Source organism: Struthio camelus, chromosome 4 (genome assembly GCF_040807025.1).
Source record: "Struthio camelus isolate bStrCam1 chromosome 4, bStrCam1.hap1, whole genome shotgun sequence".
In the NCBI taxonomy this organism is placed as follows: Eukaryota; Metazoa; Chordata; class Aves; order Struthioniformes; family Struthionidae; genus Struthio; species Struthio camelus.
In genome coordinates this window covers 11,176,663-11,202,351 of record NC_090945.1, presented here as the reverse complement: position 1 = coordinate 11,202,351, position 25,689 = coordinate 11,176,663, and the positions used below count along the sequence as shown (strand labels likewise).

The window sequence follows — 25,689 nt, the reverse complement described above, 5'->3', positions numbered from 1 at the left end:
GAACTCCTACTATCTAGTAGTCAAAACTCGGTTAAGACGATTTGTTTAAAACCCTCAAATTCTACAGAATAAATTACGCTAGGGACTTTAAAGGCCATTTTGTTATGCCGAATATTGCCTGAGGTTTCACTGCTACAGTGAGCAGTAACAGCCAAACGCTATTCGGGTTTCTGAAACAGCAGCTCCAGCTGTTGTAGGCAATTCAGGAAACTGTTGTCACAGACAGATAAATCTGGAAGAAGGAAAGACAATTTTCTCAGCAGGTCGCCTAAGACTAGAATTGATTTTTGCAAGAGGTTAAAATTACCACAAGGCTCATCGTTTTTAGCCCACAGGGAATACAGCTTGCCTCATTTGAACCAAAACACGACAACCACAACGGAAAAGGTACAAGAAGGTAAAAGAGAGAGAGACAGAAAAAGGAAATGAAATAGAGAAAGAAAACTAACATAGAAAACCAATTTTATAAAAACCTGGTTATCAGACTATCTTTGGGGAAAGAGAGGAAACTTGGTTTCGCTGCAGTACTGACAAGGCACTCTATGCAGTGCTGAGGAGACAGGAAAAAAAACCAGACTGATACAAGATATGCTTGGGGATTCATTCGTTTCACTTTTGTCCTGGTTTCAGGCTGCTGGCTGAGAGGTTTCCCGATGGCGAGGAAGGCGAGCAGAAAGAACAGCCTGTTTCTCCCCTTCCACTGACTTAAGCTCGAAGGCAACAGAGTGAGGCTGAAGTAACTCCAGCAAATCGAAGCAAAGCGATCTGCTTGTCATTGCTTACAGCACCGACTTTCACTTCTGCGTTTCTCGAGGCCTGGAAAATGAAAACATCTTACGCTTTCTGCTGTCTGTGCACTAAAGAACGCCGAGGCGCAGCAGCCCCGCACCCAAGGGCTCTCCCTCGTCCAGCAACGCAAACGGCCTTCCCAACTCCGTTATACACACTTCTGTTTTCGCGTTTGTGCTTACGCTGCTGGTTTGGTTTTGACACGCAAGGCTGGATGTTAGGCTACAACAGCAATCCACCTGCCTCGAAGTCCATGGGAACCCTCTAACATCAGCTCTCTGGGCGCTATTTCAAGTCCCTGGCGGGCACCGCTCTTGAGCCAGCAGTTGGCATTTCGGCAGCTCTCCTCTGCAAGGCCTAACGGGCGCGCTTAACCCACTGGCTGCCGCTGCTCCCCTTTCCAAGGCGGCGCGGCAGCGCTCCCCGGGGCTTGCTCCACCGACGCCACGGCGCAGCGCGACAAGCGCTCTCGCCTGCGCCGGGACTTTCTCTGAGCCCGCGCAAACTCAGCAGCCCAGCTCGCAAGAGGCGGCCGCCGTTCCTGCTTGCCGCTGCCCTCGTCACGAGTCTGAAAAAAACAAATCAAACCATTTCCATGAACTTCTACTCCCGCTTTCTTCAGCTGACACTGAATGATCCCGGCAATTTAAGCATTTTACATCAAAATGCTCAGTAAACAAAGGCTGTACTGTAGTGCTCATGCGTGGGTGCCTGGAGGAAATAAAACATTCTTTAAAGATTTTACACGCTTTTCTAACTCTGAGATGGATTATTTTGCTCAATCTAAAAATAAATGCATGGGCCTCATTCTTGTGTTCAAACAGCATACGAAAAAAAATCTCTATTTTGTCTTCCTTTGTCTGAAAGCGTAAAGGCTTTTTGTGTTCTCGGCGAATGGGTTGTCGATACATTTTAATAAAGGATCCTTTAAAAACCCTGAGTTGATGAAAGTAATTCCCGCGTCCCTCGTTAGCCTTCATATAACAACAACAACAAAACTGAAATCCAGATAAACTAAGCGTGAAAAGTGAATGCATCACAACTAGTACTGAGCAACGCAGACCGCGACTCCAGGCCAGGCTGTTTGCTGCATCCGTAAGCTGCTCCGCGTAAGGCAGGTGGGCACAAAAGCACCTCCCCGACCTGCTGGGCACACCACCTCCTCCTCTCAAGAGCAGCAAAACAAAAAAATCTCGGGAATAAATGTCTGCATTGCAACTACTGTCTCTCCATTACTTTGCAATAACCTAATTTTAACGCCTTGCTCCTGGTACCTTTTCTTACCTTTTAAAATCAGCTACCGTCCTCTCAAGCTCTCTCCAAGAAACAATTTTTAATATTGCTTAATGTGAATCTAGAAGTATTATGCCCCTAGCAGGCTGAAGTCGTGTCCTCTTGTTGCCTTCAGAACGAGCACACGCCATCTTTCAATGCAAGCACTGAAGGTACGAAAATCTAAAAGCAACAAGCAAGGATTTCAAGTATTTTCTTCTTTATTTTCAATACCACTTCATTGCAATTCATGCTATTAGGCATACTTTTTACCATGTTTTGAGTAGCACGACTCCTAACCTACTCCAGGAAAAAGGTTGGTCACTGCAGCTGAAGCAGATAAAGCTGTACAAGTACCAAGAACTAAACAGAAATCATGTCAACAGCAGTTTTTTGCTGATAATATCTGTCAGGCAAACAAGTAAGATAGACCTGCACCATTGCTTTGCTGGTGTACCTATATTTACATGGGAGTTTTTGCTGATGCAAAATAGTTACAAGAAAGCAGTAGGGTGAAGGGGAATCACATTTGATATTCTTATTTTTGTGGGGGGCAGAACAGCACAAACTTCAAGATGATCCTAGTTAAAACTTTTCTAAAGAAAAACAGCATGAAATGATGCATTACAAGTGCATCAATAAGTTATATGCAAAACGTAATACATGATCCTTGGTAGGAACAGTTCAGTCTGTCAAGGTCTTTATATACATATATGTATCTGTATATGCCTAAGGGATGCATCGATTACAAAAAGGTTGTATCAGTATCACAAAGTGTCATAGCTGTATAAATATGAGTTAGGAAAGCTAGGAGATTCAAACGACGGGCTTTCAAAAGCTCCAGGTTTCTTAGTGGCTCTAGCTTTACTCGCTAAAGTGATTTAACCATTTAGGAGCCCATGTTTTGTTGAAAGTCAGCAGGAATTAGCCTCTGAAAAGCAAATAGCATTTTGAAAAATAAAATCTATTCATTCGGACCCAAGCCAAGCACAGCAACTTTGTAATTACTTTTTAAAATAATCTGTCCGTTAAGATACTTGTAAACACTCATATACCAGCGAGTACAAAGGATGCCCTTAGATTCTCAAATCAAGTGCTTTAAGATCCAGAAACCTAGAAATACCTTTCAAAACATGCCCACGCTTCCCAAGCTTCCACCCTTTCCCATCCCACTCTTCCACCGCTCCTGCAGACGTTACAAATACTCAATGCCAGTATCACAAAATCCTAGGCATTCGTACAGGAAATAATTTCAAGTTACATAGGAGCTATAAGCTTTGAGCCAGCTGACTTTTCATTTCAACCATAGTTTTGGCACTAGCATCGTTTCCTTACATGGCAATAGTTATAAAGCATGCATTACTATATTACAGCTGGTATATTTTATTAATAACATTGATCCGGATAAATAATATATACTAACAGAATCATGATGTAGGAAAACGGCTAAAAGAAAGTAAGTGACATTCAAACATGCTGATATAAACACAGAGCATATCAAAAGGTCAACTGAAATCGTTATTTTATGACTGAAACAATTCTCATTCCTTTTGAACTGGGAAAGGGAATTTATTCGGAAACCATCACTACAGTGAAATTCAAGTGCATAGTTCCTTCCTTCCCAAATCCCCTGATGTGAGCTTGAAAAATGTTTTGATGGTAAATTCTGATCTTAATTTAAGGTCAATGAAAACATAAGAAAACAGTAAGTACATTTGCTAAGACCATTAAGGAAATCAGTGATACTAGTGGTGAGAGGTGCCCTGTGGTTCTCATGAACACCTCAGATAATTATCTTTAACTACTGCTGTCTCTCAGAAGTTGCTTCCCTGTCCAAACACCACTTTCCTTTGGAAAACAAGCAGAGTTAAATTTATGATGGCAGTGGTGACGCTTGGATCACTCCGCCTTAATGATTTAGTAAGCCTAAGGCTTCAAGACACAGGCTCTAAAACAGCACAGCGCTGCGCTAATACTTAACAGAATGGCTTTTCTTAATTGGGACCTTTTATTTATTTCTTTTAGTAGCTATACATAACGAGGTGTCACAGCATTACCACAACTGTAGACAACAATTTGGAAAACAAAGCAATTTCGAAAGAGGCTGCAGGTTCAAACAGCTCACCACCTGAGAGCAAGCCGATGGTGGACATGGTGGGATGGTGGACGGCGGCTCTGCGCGGGTCAGATGCAAACCCTTTAAGGGGAGCACGAAGGCATCAGTGGGCGAAAGCGGTGTGCCAACAGACAAGGCAAGCGGGAGAGAATTGAATAGAGATGCTTCTTAATGGCTCCAATGGGTCCAGGAACATGAATCCCAGAGGAGAACAAAAAGGATAAAATGCGTGGGTTGAGGGGACCAAAGTTTTAACTCTCTCCTCATAAAAGCAAAATTCTTCATCGAGAAAGAGCCTAGGTTCTATTTTTAAGCCTTAAAAGAACCTTAAGAAATATTTTTAAATGCTTCCCACCAAGGGAACTTGACCTGTGGGAAAAAAATAGCAGGATATCCTTTTGCTTGTAAAGGCAACTTTCCCCATTGTTGTACAGTCAACCCAAGCGCACACAGAACATTGCTATATTTCATGTTTTGGGGGTGTGTGTGAGGCGGGGGGAGCTGCCTCATTAGTGTTTTCATTTTTAAGTCGTGTACACACAGATGAAAGCTATTTTCCCCGAAATGGATTAGATAAATCTCTTAGAAAGGTACTTAATCATGCCAGAGACAACTCCCAGCCCCTGCAAGTCCTGTCCATCAGTTTCAGTGTATAACTACACTTCCTGTTACAAAGCTATCTATTAGGGTTACAGTAGCTTAATTTTGACTTTCAGCTACAGGATCGGTGTCAAAGGCTGACAACGCCTGCTGCCAGGACGTTATTATTATTACTTAACTAAACACTTGGACAGACCCTCTCCTTCCTCCCTTCAGTGAGCAGCTTTGCCTATCCAGGTTAAAGCCCACAGCACGCACAGCCTGTTTGCCAGGCTGGTACCTAGTCTTCTAGTGTCGACCTCGGTTGTGCTGTCTCTAGAATAACCAGCTTCAATTGAGTCTATAAAATATGGTCTAAATAAAGTCTATATTTAAAAGATATTCACCTTTGTTAGGATTCAAAGTGTAAGCTTCCTTAAAACACATTTTGACACTCTAAGCTGAGCCTTATAGATTGCATACGAGGTCTTCCTCATAGCCCCACCACGCCAGCCGAAGACACAACTGAACTCCAGCCATGCACTGATGCTCCTGAGCTGCGCTAACTGCCCCCGCAGCTCCGTCACTGCTAAAAGTCATTCCAGCACTCCCTACCACGCTTCCCACAGCCCGCACGGGGCACAGCTCAACGCCATGCCACTCGCGTCAGGCGTTTCCCTTGCGGACTTTGCCTCCGCAGGACTGAGCTCCAGCTCCCCGCACAGCCGTGCCAAGATCGCAGTTTGGCAGTGGCAAAACACACTGGAGCTGCGCAGCTCTTTGCAGAGGAACCGTCAGTTCACGGCTACATTTGGAAAGTCTTTAAGGCTAGGCTAAAACCCTACAGAGCTGCCAAGCACAATTTTTATCTGCAACCACATGAAGTAGGAGGCTCTGAGCTTACGTACCCAGCATGCCCCGAGAAGTGATCCGTAAGTCAGTCAGGTGTATTAGTGAGACCAAAGGCCACCAGCCTCCTGGGCTTACGTAGCCATCAGAAAACAAAACGATGCCGCGTGGACGGTACAGCCAGTTCTTCGTTTCCTTGCCTGTTTAATCTGCAGGGAAGAAGTGGCTTTTTTGCTAATTTAAAATACAGTCTGCACGGCTCATAATTAAAACCCAACCAAGGGGAGATGGCTACAGTATGAATTACCCAGGCATCAGCCAACCTCTGCCTAACAAAAAGCTTTTTGTGTCCCTTTCTCCGAAACAGCTCTGGCAGACAGAACACTGGAGGAGACCTAATTACTTGCAACTCCAGCCCGCTACACTAATTTCCATGTTTTCTATATTACTGTTTCACTCTGTAGAGTTTTCTTCATATATAATTGCTAACACGGCAGTGATACTCATATCAAAACTGCCCATGAACTGGTGGCAAAACAGTCAATTCATTTGAAAGATGGCAAGGATGTGAGGAGACGGGCTAATAATCTGCAGCCATACAAAGGATCAGGCTCAACTCCTTTGTATACTACAATTCATTCTTTATTTCCCTCCAGACAAAAGCATCTGCATCGGGTTGGTTTCAGATGCAGTCCCCAAACCACCTCGGGCAAGTTGGACAACAAGCGTTTCCCTACGTGTATAGCGCAAAAGCCTGTGGGCTGTAGGACTCTGAGGAAACGTGCAGGAAAGGGTAGGACATGCCCAAGGGATTACTGCTACCATGGCAAACAGGAAGATAAATACCATGCCGCTTCTCTTCTTGCTTTGATTATGGAAACTCGTACAGTATTCCTGCAGTAACATTCACACTGTATTAGCAGGGAGGGAAAGGAAGGGAGCTGAGCTGGCTCTGCAGTAAAGCAAACCAAGGCGGCAAGAGAAGCACTCGTGTCCTCAGCATTGATAAAGCACGTGCTCTATTCCTTCTGCGCTTCCATTCGAGGATAAACAAAGTAAAGCTGGCAATACACAAGCTACATGACAGTAGAGCGCCTTTGGTAAAACACTTGCTTCGAGTGAAAGCATTCAAGCTGAAACACCGCACCTTTCACCTTTAGTCAAGAGATGCCACCCGACCAAGTCAGAACGTACGGTTCAACACCTTCTTGCTCTGAACAGCAACGAGCTGACAGGCTGACTGTTAGAGCAACCCAAGTATTCCTTTGAAAAGGAGGAGAAGGCTGGCAGGATCCAAATTTGACTTGACTTCGTTTCCTGTTACACGAGCTATCCCTCCATCTTCCAAAATCTATAGCGTTCTTCACAAAGCACGGCCATTCAAAAGGTGCAGAAGGCATGCTGCAAAACACTCGTGTGCTTGTGCGACGGAAAAAAAATAGTAGTCTTGAAGTAGTGAGAGACTTGAACTATGAGCCGTGTAAAATTGACTGAGAAAAATATATACCAGTGCTAATAAAGAATCCTTCCACACATTGTTTATTTTACAACAGACTTAAAATATCCAGTCAATATGCCTGTGCTCTCATACCAGGAGAAACAGAAAGTACTTCTACATACGCACAACATTGAGCTTAAAAACGGTGGGGAAGTGCTCACCGAGAATTTTTTGCATTTTTGTGGGCTTTGTCCCTAAACTTTAGGAATTTCTGCCTTTTGGGGGTGTTCTGTGTATTAAATTCAACGGTGCATCAAAACAAACATTTGAATTTAGGCTCTGATGCAAGAGGAAAAATGTCTCCTATAAAGACAGCTGAGGAAGAATTTTTATTTTCTTAATGTTTTTCAAGAAAAAGAAAAAAGTAGGTATTGCTACGTTTTCACCACTCATTCGAAATTCAAACATTGCAAGAGGAAAGACAATTTTAAATAATTAGAGCTTTAGAAAGACTGACTATTCAACAGTATTTTCCTTCTGACTTAATGAAACTTAATGAGTAAGCCAAGATATTTCTAACTGTGACACAATCTAAGTCATGCAGCAATACTTTAAACAGAAACATAAAATTTAAAAAGTAGCATTTTCTTCCAAATTGTGTACATCAGAAACAGTCGCAACAACTCTGTACACATAATTACAAAAATGGGACGTAAACAATGAAAGGCTCCAGCCAGGTACTTGGCTTAGAGAAGGCTACCATTCTGCTTACGAGACAAAGGACCAAAACAATACAGCGGAGGTTCCCAAGTTATGCACCATCACCATCTATAGCCCTTTACTACAGAACAAGTCCTTTGAATATTTTACATACAAGTTTTATAAAGCAGGTGTAACATACACACATATATGAAAAATGCTTTAACTATTAAACTCAATTCATGCTATAAGCATCCCTCCATTTGTTTTTAAATGCTGCCTTTTTTTTTAAACAGTGAATCAACTGTATCGCCACAGTTGTCACTGGAAAACTTGGTGATCAACGAGGGCTTTACTATTTGGCAAATGCTTTGATTTTTGGCAACCCAAGGATTCTGCAATTGGAAACAGACCCTAACTCCTCCCCCGCTATCAGTTCTGGGAGAAGACCAAAGTTGCCCTAAACCTAGGCATCTGGATTCCCCATGTCCTATCCCTTACTTTCTGCCATTCCACCCTACAAGAATGGAGAAGTCCATCTTCCTGTTAAAATAACTGAAAATAAAATATTTAATAATACTGGCAATAACAAGTTATCACTGGGATGAAGAGCTAACATTCAGTTTTGACAAATGGCTCAATTCACAGTTCTCCCAGAGAAATTTATTTCTGACGACATTTTTCAATCAATCCATCTCTATCAGATGGAAGTTCTTCTTTATAACCACAAAGGCCAAATAATCATTTCTTAATAAAATGAAAACTGATGTTCTTCAACAATAAGAAAATACAACATCAATGGAAGTTCTCCTTTCGGGACTGTAAATTTGATTTTGTGGTTCAGATACTAACAGAAGATTCAGGGAATATGCAAGCAATCATCAGTTCTGGTTCCGACCCCTGTCTGATCTTAGAAGATGTCTTCATGCCTTTACTGACCATCTTTAAGAACAGTCATATTCATTTTCTAAAATCTTTGCCTTACCTATTTCATCGACTTTCTCTTATTATGTGGTTACACAATTTCTGGCACACAAAGCATCTGGTCTCACAGTCCGCATTAGCTGACACTACTGTTACCCCATCGTTTTTGCGCTGGCCTATGTGACAGCTGAAACAACTAAGTCACTACATCACACTTGGAGGCCTGTTTTAAGTAAAGGAAAATAGGAAGTGTGAGTAAGAACCATATTTCTAACTTCAAGCCCTGCTGACTGACTGTTGCGAACTGCACCAGTGACAGGTACCATTTATCTTGAGAGCGCACATCTGGATAAGTTGCCTGACCTGGAATTGCTATTAGCAACTGTGAGGGCCCCCACGCTCAGGTGAAGCTTCATTATTTACTAACACTGCAGCTGGCAAACTAGTCCCCGACTCCAGAACCACTGACCCATCTTTGCTCAGCAGCCAAGGCAAACCCCACAGTTGCTCCCTCCTAAGTTGCATCTTAAGAACAGGCAGAAAGGCCAAACTGCTTGTATATAGCAGCTGTGAGAAACAAGACTCAGGGAAAGCAGTTTATTTTATTAGATCAAGATAGCTGGGAGGCTGGGAGGGGGCACGTTCAAAGAGGCTGGGCTGCCTGCAGACTCTCTCTTCCCAGCCTCTGAGAGCAGTTTACGGGCTGGGAAACTCCCCAGTACCTTCTGCGCCGAGCGGCGCGTCTTCCAAACACCCTGCTCCGGGCCAGGATGCGCTGCCAAGAGCACGTCTCATAGCTTCTGCTACACCTGACTGCCCGCAAAAAGAGCACCTCAGTATCTAATGAATTTTACCAGTTTCACAAGGCAGTGAAACACCGCTAACGCAGTGTAGAAAGCAAAGTTAGCATGTTGAAAAAAAGAAGATCGAAAAGGTAGGAGTAACACCTTTTCCAGCTGGGAATTACAATACCCTACCACTAAAAACAATTAAACACTAACTTATGTTCTAAATAATAAACATTCATCATTTTTATAATAAAAACTGGCGGCTAAAGCTTGCAAGGGAGGGAGGATATTAAAGATGACTCACACGGCAACATCATTAGACATCAGTGAAAGCAAAACCTAAGACCTGAAACTTAGAAGCACAGAACAACTACACCACCGACCGCATTCGGGAGCCCAACAGACAGGAAGCAGGCTAAGCTCAACGTTACGGCAGGGCAAGACCACCGCTAGCTTTCTCAACGCCGTCTCAAAAATTAACCTCTTGGTACCGCCACGCGTCAGAAGGCAGCGCAGCCGTGTCAGCCACGGACGCCGAAAGGAAGGCTGGGTTTCGCGGCGTTAGCTCAAAGCCCTGCGGAGGACGAGCTCCCACCCGGCAGCTGGCTGGGCACGCAAGCGCCGCTCGCAGACGGCCGCCTCGCCACTCGGCCCCTTCCTGGCCCAGCACAAGTTATCCCTGGGAATAAACCAAACTAGCTGCCCTGTTGTAAATACCATGGCCCCCTGAAGGGCAACGGTTACACGGGATCTTTTTCAGCGCCCTCGCACAATCTCGCACCCTGCAAGGTAACTCACTTCTGGGACACGGGATTGTTTGAGCTGCCTGCTGAAGTTACTCCTCATCACAATAGCAGGAAACCTTCTTCTCTCTCTCTTCTCCCCTTAATTCCCAGAAACCCAGAAAACTACCCAATACTTCATGGAAGCAACTTATTGCCTATAGTACCTATACGTGGCAACAGCACTGCAATCACAACAGACGAAAAGCAGCAAAAGCCATTATCGCCAGACTAGTTATAACACGCATCCCTGTGTTGCCACAGAAGACGCGTGAAGCATCCTGAAGCTGCAAAATGCCATTTGAACTGTGGTTAACTGGCACCCAGTAAGCATCCCGGGACGAAAGAAATGAAACATGACGCTTGTTAACCATTTCCCTTCACCCACGCGATTCAAAGAAACAGAGCAGTCAAAGAGCCGAAGCCCAAAGTGCTCCGCGGAGAGGAGAACGTGAACGCGATGCGCAAGGTAGGCAGAGGAACGCCTGCTGGTTTCTGCCTGAAAATATGTCTCTGGAACAAAATGCCGCAAGTAGCGTATCAAAATAATTAGGAGGCTTGAAAGAGGCCAGGTGAATCTGGGAGGAAGCCTCGCCAGTGGAAGGGGGACACCGCCAGGGACCCCGCAACCTGCCCTCGGCTGGTGAAGGGCTGCTTGGCTGGCGAGGGCCATGACCATCCACAGACATTTTAACACTCATCTTGTTTACCGGCTCTTTTGTCCTTGGATAGCTACAGACCTTAACTCGATTTAAGCGAGGCAGCCTGTAATTACAAGACCATTGAACAACAGCCCCCTCTCCCCGCCGGCCTGTCCTTCAGTGACCTCCTGCCAGGCAAGCCACGGGGACTTGCCCGCCCCGGGCAAGGCCTTGGGGGGGTCGGGGGGGGGGGGGGCTTCAGCCCGCCTCCCGCTCACGTAAACACCTGAAACCGCTCTGGAAGAGGCGGCTGACTGCCGGATCGTGGTTGTGCGGTGCACTTACCTCCGTGAACATGTCTTACTGCCTTCCTACATGGCAAGAGCGATTTCCTGTTTTCATACATCCCCTTGTCAGCCCTCATCAGTGTCACTGGGTTAGTGTCTTTTGTGCTGGCGGCTGCCCCCGGTCGCCCTGACAGGAAAGGACTTTTAATCTCTTCCCTCGCCCCGCGCCATGAGAGGCTGCGAGCGCTCCCAGGCATAACTCCCTTGGCTCCTCTCCTAAAAACGCTCTCTCAAGTCCCCGGTTGCTTAGCAATATTTGCCTTCCCCCTGAACGTTCAAAATTGGCAACATCTGTCCCTTTGGCAGTTGCGACTCGCGCAAAAAACCGGGTGGAGAGTTTCAAAATCTACAAACAGGTTGGCCGAAGATGTTTTGTGTGAGCTGTGAGAGCCGCTCTGGCGCTTCGTTACTATTTTATTTCCAGCCCAGATAAAACGTGTGGCTTCTTCCAAAGGAAAGGCACACAAGGGAAAAAAAGCCTCTCTCCTCCAGTGGGAATCACCTATTAAATCAAATACAACAAGTAGCTTTTTCTGTTTACATAATTACAGCTGCGTGCTTTGGCTTGACTTAAAGAAAGACAGAGAGAGAAAACGAAGCCTTGCAGTTCTCCCGTGCCCACCGGGATCGGCTTCTATTCCCCCTCAGATCCTGCGCGCGCCCCAGGCAAGGGAAAACAAGAGGACCCAAAACCTGGCTCCCTAGTGCAAAACGCACGGCTACCGCCCCCCGCTGCAACCCTGACCCTGTCTGCACCCGCCGGCCCTCCAGGCGTGCCTGCGACGCAGGCCCTAACGCCTCACCAAACCAGACGAGGGGAAAAAGAAACGCAATTACTGCGAGAGCATAAAAAGCACCAAGCGCTTTCATCTCCCGGAGCCAAAAAGGGACGGGAAGACGACTCACTCGGAGGTACTGCTTTGTGCAAAGCGCTTGGTATCACAACAAGAAGCAGAGAATCCTACAGTTAACCTTTATCTGACTCCAATTCACTTCCATTCCCACTTACCGTAATACCTAAGGATTATGAGGAAGGCCGTGGACTGCATTGCTTTGGGTGTTTATGTGCAAGTTAGTTATGAGGGACGTTTTCTGGGAATGATTTAGCTCAGTTTAGGTCCTTACAGCAAAATGTATTATTTTTCACATGATGAATCAGAAAAATAAAATGGAGTTAATAGGACTAAACGCTATTACAGTAAGTGTGAGTACTAAAATATCATTCTACATATGTGTGAAGGAACTATAAACATTTTGGCAAAGCGATTTTAAGAATATATTAAAAAAACAATCCTCCTAGAAGGAAATAAAATCCAGCATCTTCCAAAGATGCTGGTGAATACGCCTAGTAACTTCCAAGGATTGCAAGCAGCGCTAACCTCTATGCCTAGCAATAAGATACTAACAGAATCCAACTTCTTTTTTTTTCCCCTAACAAAACTTTGCATTATGCCAAGTTTAGCCTTAAAAATAAGCCTCCGTTTAGGCATGACAAGCATATATACATGTAATAATAACAAGCTCCCTTCCAGGTTTAGACATTTCATGCCACGTTATAAAGCCGAACGACACCGATTCCACCCTGGCGGTTATCAGATGCTCAGAACGGCAGAGCGGAGGCACAGCTAGCTAATACCGCGCTGTGAAAAGCTGACATCTGCTTCTACCTACGGGAAAATAACTTTTGGGGAGTAGCGCTTTCCGCTCCCTGGGACTACAAGCTTGGCCGCCATACGAGGGCACCCCAGAATGGCGAGCTGCCCCTTCCCGCGCCGTACCCAGGGCCCTCCTGCTCCCACACTAGCCACCTTCAACTGCCCCTTTGCGTTTGGTCAAGGAGGAAAGGGGTGTAGGAGAGAGAAAAGAATTAAAAAAAAAAAAAGATCCTAATGCAAGTTAAGTGTGGTGTCTGGGGAGCAGAAGGGAGAAAGAGGTGAAGGGATTCTGATTCACACTTTCCAGCGAGCACGTCGATCCCTTTTTTGCCTGTTTCTTTTTACGTTAACACAGGGGAAGATACCACAACTTGGAGGCTCCGTTGAGGCACGAAGTTTTCCACAAAGATTGTTGACAAATGCCCCAACCAAAGCAGTTTGGATTCCAGTGGACTGATTAAGCTAGCCATGTCCAAGACAGGAAAATTTTCTCCTTCCAATTCTGAAGGAATTCTTAAATAAACCATAAATTATTTTTAAACAAACTTGAAACATACTGACATTTAAACATATTTCAGGTCAGAAACAAAGCTACCCCTCAGCTTTTCATGATAACAACCTTTTTCTGGGTTAGAAAAGTCTGCCAGTAGGCTGCCTAAAATTGAGTGCAACGTGGATTTGCTGAAGGGTGTGATTTTTTTTCTTCCAAGAATTACATTCAAAGTGAAATGAAGCTCTTTACCCCCTTTGCAATCAAAGGCCTTAAAACTGCAGGACGACGGAGACTGGAGACCAGGCAGAGAAACAGTTGAGGCCACCACCGTCACCTCCTCCTCCTCCAAGATAAATGGCTGGGTTTACTTTTGCGACCGCAGTGATAAGCTGTCAGTGGCTGTGTTTTGTTTTGCGCTCATTAACATGCATGTCGCCTGCCACCTCTCCCCGGCCCCAACGCTTGCTTTGAAGTTGCCTCGCTGGAAGGTTTGGCTGTCATCTGCTCTGAGCCTTCCTCGGGCTGATGCCTTTTTCGTATTAGTCATATTGGGCATTAATAAGCATAATATTAGCAGACTGAAATGCCTCTCGTTAGAAACTGTAACGTGTTTCTGCTGCAAACTGTGCTAATCACAACTTCCTTGAATTTCATTCATGGCGACGCGTGCCCGCAAGCAGGAAACCCAGCTTGTAGTTTCATAGCCTGCTACTTTCTCACAAATAATTTCCCCCTTGAGCTGCCATGACATTAGTAGGTATTGCTTCTGTTCAGACAACAGTTTTGCATGCTAGTAATAACCACCTGAGACGCCCATGAACAGCAACATAAAATCAGCTGAGGTTTACAGAAAGTTTTCTTGTTCCATACAGACTGTTAGCAGGAGTGTTAGACAATTACCACAAACTTACTAGCCACACCAGTTTTGAAAACAGAAAACCTCTCCCTGACCCCCCCAACCTCAACAGCTGCTAATTCAACACCTCTCCGAGAAGCTTACTATCCTAAACTAGCTGCTTTTCAAAACATTAATGCTAATGCAACTGCAGCACGCAGCTGATAGTCAAGTAACGCTATTCCCATTTCCAAAGTAGATTTTCTTGTATTTTTCCACATCTGCTCCCCTCACTGAATTTTTGCTTTCTGCAAGTACTCATAAAAGGAACTACTCTTTGCTTGCAAAGCTACAGGCTTCCTCTGCGTTTAAAAGAAGTTTTGTCCAGAAAACGTCTTAAGTTAAAAAAACAGAAAAAGATAGAAATAATTGTTCCCATTTCTCCTAAACCAGTTTGAAAGAAGAATTAAAATTTGTCACTCAACTAAAATTACAATCTTTGCTGTTCAGGAATAAATATAACTGGACATAACACACACATTTTGCAGTGTGCAGCTTGAAACTTAGTTTCAAAACCAGAACACTGTTCAGGGTCATGTAGTTCAGGCTGGATGGTGGATTGAGTCCTTCTGCTGAAATTTAACTTTGTCACGCTGCGCTAGCAGAAGACTACACCTTCATCATTGGCTTGGCAATAGAGGTCTAAGTCGTGACGGCAATGGTTAAATCTTTAAAGCAGCAGATGAGACGCTTCTGCAGGAGCCAAAAAATCCTTCAGAGGAAGAAAAATATCCAGCACACAACTTTTAGCACTATGGTTTCATCCTTTTTTGAGTTGTGCCAATTCCAAGTAATCTCCTGGAAAGATGCAGTTATGCAGTTTAGGAAAATTCCTGACTGACCTATCTTTCCTATGACTGCTCTATGCCGAAATCACAAATCTCCCTTTCTACCTACTCAATCTCCCATTGCTGTTTAGAGCAACAGGGTTAGCAACCAAATTTGGAGGACCGCTCTGTGATGGTGCTCAGACGGTGCTACAGAGCGAAGCCAGTTCTTCGGTTCAAAGCAGGCAGGAGCCCAAACCTGACAGGCGGTGAGGACTCAGCCACCCTCTCTCAGAAACACTGTTTATCGGCGTTCCCTCCTCGCCCTTCTTGCCGCCCGCTGCAGGCGGATGTGGCCACTGGAAGAGGAAGCACGCCCATCCTCCTCGCTCACTGGCATTCCCTAGCCCAGCAGGAACACAAGCTCCCCGTTGCTGGCGGCCTGACAGCTGCGCGCAGCACTGCGACTTCCTACTTCTTTACAAAACGAACCTCCTAAAATTTGGTATTTTGCCTAAAAGCCAAGCCCAGACCTTACACCAAGTAATGAGCACGAATCAATCTCAAATTTGGTAGCAGAAAAACGTCTTGCAGCTGAAAACTAGTAGCTAAACAATGGACCTGAGCGTACCCTCTTCAAGCATTAGAAAGAATAAGATGAACAAAAGTACGTCTAATTTATGACTTCTGGAACCTGACACATGAACTTTGAATACCAGCCTTTGGTTAAAGTGAAGTAAAGCTACAAGATGTCCTTTTGGCTCTCCAACCCAACACCTGCTCCCTGCCCCACATGCCCTCGCTTCCAGCTCTTCCAGAGCGTAACAAAAACTGCAGCTTTGTTCCTGGGGCCAAAAGCAAACATTAAAAATCTACTAGGAGCAGTTGTAATTAATGTCTGATTTGCTTGTTTTGCAATCACAAACTAACAAAAGGAGAAATTCACACAATGCTTTTGGTGAAGCAAAGAAACCCTTTTAAATCACATAAAGTGCTTCTGACCACAGAGCAGCACAGGAGACACAGAAGTAACAGCTTGCTACTTCTCCCTTGGTGCAAAGGAAAATAAAGAAACTATAAAAGGAAAAGGGGGGGGATCAATCTCCCGTCTATGTAGTAAATGAGAAATAAATATAGGATTGGTGGAAAGAAGAGGCTAGTAACCTAATGCTAAATATTCCACATTCATTAGGTAAGACCAAATGGCAGTGCTAAATATATTTTTAAAGATTTTCTTTCTTAAAGGACCCAGAATTAAAACAATAATTTTTTTCCTAGTTTACTGCGTTCAACCGTCTAGTCACTTATGCCAGTAAAAGACTTAATTTATTAACACTGACAGAAGTCAGTGAAAAATTACTTACGCAGAATGGACTTTTAAATCTATTTTTCGCCACTACCAGATACCATGCAATGGTCATGCTTTAACCAGCGGCCTTCAAAAACATTTCCTGAGGTGAACAAAGCTTGAAGACAGCGATCTCAGTTTGAACGTCGAGATTACTGTGTGTATCCTGTGCTTCAAGCATAATACAGCATTACCAGAAAGACTTGACTTGTCTGTTTTGGGGGAAATGTTTTTTGGAAATCAACGTTTGCTTCCCAGCTGGCAGGTAAAAGAGGACAGTTCAATGATACCTCATTACAGGAGACAAAAGGAGCTACTCCCTAATATTTATGAAACTCTGACACGAAAAGAAAGCCAAAACTCCACGGAGCGTCAAGAGCTGTATATTTTCGGATGCTATGATCCTAATAATGCTTTAGGATTTACAAGCACCCTCTCTCAAACCAGCCTCACTGCTTCTTGGCCCTGCTGTAAAGTCAATTCCCTTTAAGGCATCATAGTCTTATTTTGTAAATGGGGGTAACAGGAGGGTCACTGTTGGTGCTGTGGCTCTCCTAAAGAAATGAAAAGAAAGAACAGCTTTAAAAGCATCTTTGTTTAAGGGCTGGGGAAAAAGATAAAACATGGCACATTAAGAGGATGAATACCTCTAACTTTGCGTATGCTATATTTTTAATGTCTTCTCACAACAAATTTGAAAAGATGCCTTAAAGTGAAGGGGAGGAATTTTGAAAGGGAAGACTTTTATTTGGGGAAGAAAGGAAAGAGCTGTTTGGTTTCTGTATGTGAATGCAAAGTGAGTCACTGCACAGTTATCCACTGTGGATTAATTCACTCTACAGTGAATCTGCTTGTCTATTCAGACTGGAAAGCTTAACTTGTCAGTGTTGCCATGAACAGAAGCTGTCAATAATGAATTCACAGCTGCAGGTGACACAAGCCTTAGAAATTCAATTAGCCAAAAAACATGCGGTGGAAGAAAGCCCTGTCCTAAATGATGTCAAGGAAGACCACGGGAAAAACTGGATTTGGCATGTGGCTATTCAGTCTAATTGGGGTCGAATAGCATAAATGAAAATCATAAAATCATGCTCCAAGTTGCTGGGAGGAAGAGGAAAGAAGAGCAGAGAGCTTCTGTTAGGCAATACCCATTCACTGCCACAGCCACGGGAAGGCAGGAGCCTCCCTGCAGCTCCATGTCAACAAAACCAAATGTGATGGCTAAGCTCTCCCCAAAGGACCCCCTGATTAGCCTTCTCAAGATCCCTTCCTTGGGGAAATCTTTCATCTGCATGCAACATACACCACTGTATTTCTCCTAAAAGCAAACCAACTTACCCCTGTCCTGCAATCACCTATCACACACTGCACATCCCGCACATGGAGAATATATCCAGGTGTGCAATCATATTCTCCCTTTTTCACCAGCCTCACCAGCTTAAGCAGTGAAAGAGTACGTGGTTAATCGTCAAAACCAAACAGAAATGAATCTGTATGATAATAACAAGGCTGAAACAAGTAGACAATGTAATCCAGAAGTCACGTGTTTTTTCTTTTTTTTTACTAGAACTTACAGAGCCATTATCCAAAACGCCTACGCATAGTAGGTCAACAATCTGAAGATACCTACACCAAATGAGGACCCTTCAGTATATTCACAACCGGTTTCATCTATCAGCTTTTTAATGGAGTAAGCATAAAATTAAAACTAGGGTTTTGGCTTGTCCACAACCACTTCCTGCACTAGCTTCAATTCCCTTCTCGTTTTATTCTTACTCTGCCGCAGATCCAATAGCATTCCCACGCGAGCGCGGATGGTGCTACTCGTGCTCTGGCAGCTATAGCGTTTTGGTGGACGTTTGGATTCAGAGTCACGTGCTCAGTGGGAAGTGAGCAGCAAGAAGTTCCATTCGGTATACAGCAGCACAGCTAACGCTGCCCTATCCTACTTCGGATTAACACACCCACGAGATGACAGGAAAGCAAGCGGATGTGAAAAGGGATAAGATGAAAATAGAAATGGGACCAGAGTTGAAAGAGAATAGAGAAGTCTCATTTCTGAGAAGCGGTTTCTAAACAAACAAACACACACACGCATCCAACAACAAAACCCAACAAAACCCAACAAAAAACAGGCATTAAAAATCCAGTTTTAAAATTAGAAATCCCTTTTAGCTTTTAAAATGGGTAATGAAGAAGCTGAGATCCTGTATTGCTTTACTTCTTCCCCAGGAGCAAAATATCTGGTCAAGCAAATAATGAAATCCAGACTACACAGTACTTCCTATTTTAAGGTACAATGCGCAATGCCAAATCTGCTTTGAAGTGAATACAGTCTCTCAGCATGAAAGTATTTTCACAACTTCTCGACAAAAGTAATTTTTCCAGTTTCCTGTCATTTTTCACTAGAAAGTGCCTTAAGCTATTTGCAGCTGATCAAAACATCCTACAAAACCATTTTCCATGAAAACCAAACCACACCCATCCTCTCCCTTTTTATTGCAAAGGCAAAATACAATTTGGAAAGTATCTCCGTAGCTCTCCTTGCCGCACTGCCTTAGCTCAGCACTGTGGGATCGTACATCCCATAGGGTACTGGAATACTCTCGGAGCTGAAGGATGAGTATGGTAAAACTCCCAGATGTATCTGGCAAGCAAGAGCGCATGGGAGACAGAGCTGCAAGGCAGACAGCATCAACGAGCAGTTCCCCTCAGCAAAGCTGATACAACGGGCTTTATAAAGACAGAATGAAAAAGAGTTTGTATTTGTTGAACAAAACACATGTGCAGCAACACTCCTCCTCCTCTAAAACTGCTCTGTCAATGCGAGCTTCAAGCATCTTTATCTGCAACACATCCGAGAAACTGAAGACTTCTGCCTCCATAATACATGACAAATCAGATGGGTGATCTTGTAGTCAGCAAAAACAGATGGAGTAGAAAAGGGAATCTTGCTGTACCAAAACAACAATTATAAAGGAAGGGAGAAGTACCCTCTGACTAAAAAATAATTATAATTATGGCCATCCCATCCCTTTAAGTTTCCTAGCAGTCTCATAAATGATGCACCCCAATGACTTCACAGCAAGGTCCAAATGTAGGTGTGATATGCTTTCCGAGATCTTCGTAAAAGCCTTCTGAATCGCTCACATAGCTGCGCTTTTTCTTTCTCTGAAGTGAAAGCTAGAACGGACTATCCCAATTCCACTCAACGATGCCAATCTTCACCACACTTTGCATATGATCTCCAAACACCTCAAGTTGCATGGACAACTACATAAAATCTCTACCTGCATTCTCAAGTGTTCTTCCCTATAGCAAGAGGGCCAGGCAAGCAGCACAAGAGCAGCAGTGTTATGCTCTGATTTGAACGTTTTTATTTGTGTATTCCACACTCAACCAATCAATTGAAACTTCTCAATCTGGAAATATGCAATCCATGAAAACGACCAAAAAAGGGCAGAGTGAATGACAAAAGAGCATCTGAAAACTGAAGTCTAATTGCAGGCTTTCTGAGCCCCAGAAAGTTACTTGTTTTAAAAGACAGGACAGATGAAAAAGCAAGTGTTTGCTTCTCAAGAAAACAACAACAAATACTGGGAACAGGTTGATCTAGCACGAGCATAAATAACAAAAGATTCATGTGCAACACATTTTGGTCTCTGGCCCAACTGCCATATTTTTACTGCAACAACTGCAGCTTTCCGTCTCATAGCTTTTAAGACATCCCTCTCTCTTTCATTTCCTTGGCAGAAGGCAGCAAGTGTTATAGCTACAATGAAGATATACTTGAGCTGACTGCCCAGATTGCTTTGTGCCAACTAAGAACAAATAAACAGTAGAGTTCTGGTCGTTTTTCTCTTAGTTGGGACAAAGAAAAGGGTATTTCCATTACTCAGATGCAAAATTTTACAAAACTTTTAGGCCCTCAATTGAAAACTCCGCTTTACTTGCTCAAAAGGTATATGATGAAAGGGGAGACAGAACAGTTGCATGTTTCCCTAGAAAGCTAGGCTAAAACCATCTTGCAAAAATCTTCAAGAAGTTTCTTGTTCATATTAATACTTGGTCTAACAGTGACATTTTCTAAACTGACTTAAGTGACTTCTGAGGTGTTCAGAGTCACTTAACATAGAGTCCCAAAAAATTCAACCCAGACAGTCACCAGTCCCAATATGCCGTTAGGGCTGTGGACCTCTCTACCCACCAGCACTCAGACTGAATACTGACACTCTCGATGATGTACTGACTCCAGATGCATCATCACTTGACCTTCTGAGCATACTGTGTCCCCCACCCCCCCTTCACCTTTTCAACAGTATTGCAGAGGAAAAATGATCGCAATGGAAACAGTCTCTCTAACCATATAAACCTACTGCAGCATCACTGAAAAATCCACAGAACCATGACGGGTGCTGCATTTTCATGATGCAAACAGATCTCACCCAGGTCAGCAAAAGTCAACCTCAAAATGCAGCTTCTAAACAAGGTAAACCATTAGCACTTCTGGTAGCCTGTGTCTTCCAATAATCTACTCTCCAACAGCTGAACTTTGCCAGCTGGCAAGAAGCCCCCCAACAATTTCACTCACCTCAATGGGCTCAGAAGGGATTTTCAGTTTGGATAATTTGGCCTTGGCATTCGCCTTCAAATCTGAGATTTTTTCATAGGGTTCTCCATGGTATTCCTCTGCGAGAGGTTTGAGCTCTGGTGATTCAATTGGTGCCTGATCTTGGCCATCCATTGGTCTGACATAGGCAGTAGGTTTCTGCTGCATTGCACTGGTTTTTGATGGCAAAGAGGGGGGAAAGGTCTGAGAGGAAGGCTGAGTGGTACTAGTCAAGTTAACGGCTGAACTGTCCCGACTTTCGTTCTCCTGTGATCCTGCCACTAGGTCCTGAGGTGATTTTGTTTGACTGTAGGCCGGCCCATGACTTTTGTTGCTGTTCTGTGACCTGGAATTGATATGCTGGCTGGAATGTAGAGGTGACAGGGGTGCCACTGGAGAAGACAAAGATGACAACAATGGAGAAAGCTCCAAAAGGGAGGCCTGCAGTTCATCAGTACGATCTTCACCAACAACACGCCTGTCGTTTCTCTTGTGGCGAGACGCTGCGTGACTTTCCTGGCCGCGACTGTGTTCTTGACCTTGGCTTCGACTACTGGATAAGCTGTGACTTTTGGCGTGCAAACTTGAAGCTGGTTGTGTCCTTGACTGTGTCTTTTGGTAGTGAATGGAGTTGCTTGGTGGGGGAGGAGCTATGACTGGAGGTCCCATGGGCTGAGGCCGGGCTGTGTGCTGGAATGAAGATGGTAATGCATGGCTGGTCTTTTCAGGGAAGAATGGGCGATCAGGCTTTCCTTGTGGAATCAGAGAAACAACACTTTCCGGTACCCCTATGAGATTCTGATGGGATTTGGTGCTGATGAGTTCCTTGACCTCCTCGTAATTGCCCAGCATGTTCTGAATACGGCTTGACAATTCATCCTCTTTATTAGTCTGAAACAGAAGAACAGAGATGGGGGTATTAAAAAAGCATGCAAAAGACAAACAGAGATCCAGCTCAAGAAGAGAGGCCCTTCAGGACCTCATTTGAATAAATCACGCTTCACTACAGTGAGTCAAGTTATGCAAGCTCATCTTGCTCCTGCAGGCAGTCTCACCAAAACAAACGCGACGGCTCTTGTCAGTGTTAATTTTGAGCAAAGGTTGCAGTCATGCCTGCAGGCTGCAGGGTCACTAACATCAGACCACTTTGCTTCAACTGTAGCTACAGACAGATAGGTAGCCAAGCTGGTCACAGGCGCTTTCCTGCAAACTCCCAGACTACAGGAGGCCCCCAAATGAAGCTGCCCAACCCACAGCCAGTACTGTGATTGCACAGTCTACAGAGCTTTAAACACATACTCTGATGATTTCAACTTAAGCAGATGGGACGATGTGGTATTTCTATGCATTGTGCTGAACACTATTACACTGTACATAGACGCCACAGTTCTTCCAGCCAGCTTTTTTTCCTCCTCTCCCTTGACCACAAGGCCCTCTACAATTACCTTGTAAGGTTTTGCAAAGAGGGGGGCATTTTCAGGGAACGTGTCTCTCTCCTGCAGAGCCTCCTGATTCCGTCTCTCCCTCTCTCGAATACGGAGCAAGTTTCTATCCTCATTGTACAAGCTTTAAGAAAGAGATAATGAAAGCATGGTTATTATTTCACACAAACATGATAAACAAAGGCCTACGTCATGCAGAAACTGCTTTTTCAGACCACAGTGCATTTCCAGCAAATCAGCCATTTGGGATCCCCAGGGTGGTTACAACCGGCAGATTAGTCCCGTCAAGTATTTGCCGTGCTGCGTAATAATGTAACGTAAGGCAGACACCTTCACATGCACTCTTTCTGAGTGAATTTTACTCCTGATGCCACACATCAAGAAGAGTGGGAAGGGGGAAACCATCCATCCATTTAATGGCAAAACACAAGTTGCGAAGAAGTCAGCATAGTTAATAAGTACATGAGCTGTCAAATCCAATTGCCATGACAGATGTGAAAACTACGTTCCTCATTCTCATCCTTCACTTCTACCCCAGCACTTCACAAGGGAGTAAAAAGAACAACGAGAGGACAAAAAAGCCCCCCACGCCCACCCAATATTTTAAAGCCACTTTCAGAGGCTGGAGCCTTGCGTATGATGCTCCCCCTACTTTAGAAACCGACTTGAAAACTGAAAAATTGAAATGGAAATTTTAAAAGCTGCTTACTTAGGAAACCGTGTAGTTGCATTTAAAGCAATCATGTAAACATATTTAAAGAGAGGGCCTCAGGAATCTGGAAAACACCAGGCAGAATCCCTCTGTTCCTCCTGAAACACATACGCGCACCCTCAACTCCATCAGCTGTAGGTCAAATCAGCCATAAAGCTGCGTCACATGCACAGCGGGAAGACTTAACGAAAAAAACCAGATCCTGTAAACTAAGGCTCCTCTGTGAAATACTACTGCAAAATGAGGAAATTCATTGCTTTAATATTTATGAACATTCAGGAAGAAAGAGCAGGCAAGTGTAGTATGTGGACATAGGCCTTCCTCTCCTCTCCTAGCTCTACTCTACTGCGCAGGCTACCGCACACCTACAGTTACCATATGCTCCTTAGCATGGTCAGTTTCTGCAGCGTCCCAGCTTGGAGGCGAAGGCGGGGTGGGGGGGAGAGTCACCTCTTCCCCACCACTGGCATTTTCCCAGATGTCACACAAACTATCATCTACCGTAGGTTTAATCATTCCTAAAGGAGAAGCAGAGGACTGGCGTGGTTACAACCGTTAACCAAGAGGTCTGACTACTGCTGAGGGGTTCCTGACTCAACGCGAGCTTCGGAATATGACGCTCTTTGATGGCAAATTTCCATATATGGAACTGCAGCAAGGATGTACTTGTGCCACTAAGAGAGAAAAACATATTCTGGGGTTAGACTATGCACATTTAAAATAGTTTCCAACTTGGTTTGTGCTGAATTGCTTCCAAACATAGCAAAAGTTTCCAGTAAGTACTACGTACCCCACTTTTGAAAAAGATGCAAAGGATCAAAAATAAGGATCATAGATCATCACTTTATTAGGTGGATAAACTCAATCACTGCGTTACAAACAATACGCATGAGGAATGTTTCCTCTGTGCATTTGATGTCATCTTGCACGTAAAGAATTTCACCTCTATCATCAGTTAGTTGGTCACTGTGTGTGTGTTGGTAAAGTTCTGTACGGCTAGATGTAGGAGGTATTAATCACAGAAGACAAGAAATAATGAGGAATCAGAAGGAAAATTAGAAGAAACAGTAGAAGAAATCTTGGATATAACTATTACTTGAAAGTGTGTGTGCAATTTTTTAAATTAACCTATTCCAAGTCGACAGCATTTTTTAAACATTTCTGTTCAAGTTATCTGGAAAATTTTTACTGAATGAAACACCATTTTCCAAACATTCCAGGAAGTAAAAATGATTCTGTAAACATCCCTTATATAAACTTTCTTTTTCTCTCTCTCTCTTTTTTTTTTTTTTAAACTCCCTTAACAACAAGTGTGGAAAAGCCCAAAATGATGTTTTTAACCACTAAAATGCCAGCCTCCGGCCTGAGGGAGACCTCTAAAGCCTCCCTTTCACAACTCTGTGATACTACGGCCAAGTTTCAGGAAAGCTGAAGCCACTCTGACAAACTTTTTCTGGATGGGCTAGTTTTAGCTTGGATCAGGTCCTCATCCCCCACTGATACACAGTTCGTTTCCCACATGGCCGCACAAGCACTCAAGCCAATGCAATGGGGAGGCCAGACGAGTAAAACTGCTGCCTTTGGTGGCGATCCTGGCTTTTTATTGCTCTCCAGACTCCTTGCCCCTATAACCAGTATCTTCCACTAACAAATAACTCTTCTGCAAGGAGCTCTTACGACCTTTGCTTGGTCTAATCAAGACTCTCACTGCAACCAGGTACACGGCTCCAACCCCCCGCCCCAACTTTTTCCTTTTGAAGAAAAAGCACCAGCCCTCGCAGCACTGCTAGCACCAAGCACAGTTTTGAGCCTAACTCCAGTATTCAATGCAGCGTCAAAGGTATGCAAGGAGCATGCATGTATTTAGACCCAATTTCTTGCCATCCCCCGAATCCCGCCCCACTCCTGATCACAAAACTGGCAAGTAACACGAGACGATTTTAAGTTAATTGTAACGCCCTTCTCCTGGCAATTCCAGGAGACATGATTTGAGATAACAATCAAACTTGAGGGTGTTTACGCACAATGCACGTTCACTCACTCCAGTCACGTGCAGCATCTGTACTTTTGCTTCACCATAAAGACAACACTTAGGGAAAGCAGAAGACACACATTTTGGACATAATCCCATCTCAAACTGGAATTAGTTTTCTAAAAAAAATGCCTCCCGCTTTCCTTAAGCGTCAGCTGTTATCCCAGTTGTTTTGCTCCCTGCCAGTTCTCAAGCCATAATTTTCATCATTCAATGGACAGAAGAACATAAAGGAAATAATAAAAAAAAAAGTAAATCTACTTTTTCAAGTGTGACAAACCTGTCTGAAAGAGCAAAGCTTCTCCTCCGTCTTGTCTTTCGACTACACACACACATTTTGGTTTGCAGAACACCGTGATAAAATCTCAGACCACCCTATAGCTATTTCAGTCTTTCTACACACCATCAACACCGCGCATTCGTAACTACAAAATACTTTTAAACATAACTACTGCACTCAGTATATATTCTGGCTTTTGTTTGTTTTCCCCCTAGTATTTATTAAATTACTC

The 25,689-nt window shown here is 44.0% G+C and overlaps 1 protein-coding gene across 7 annotated transcripts in view; it reads right to left on the bottom strand.

Annotated features, from left to right (window-relative positions):
• The window catches only part of AFF1 (ALF transcription elongation factor 1), a 146,610-nt gene that overhangs the window by 51,866 nt on the left and 69,055 nt on the right, over positions 1-25,689 (bottom strand). For 6 of the 7 annotated variants that reach the window (XM_068941445.1, XM_009676527.2, XM_068941446.1 and 3 more), the window contains 2 exons: positions 22,437-22,557; positions 20,974-21,882 (listed from right to left, as the gene is read on the bottom strand). In XM_068941445.1, the coding sequence (XP_068797546.1) occupies positions 20,974-21,882; positions 22,437-22,557 (1,030 nt within the window). The remainder of the gene's footprint in view (positions 1-20,973; positions 21,883-22,436; positions 22,558-25,689) is intronic. The other variant, XM_068941449.1, reaches the window with a different exon arrangement.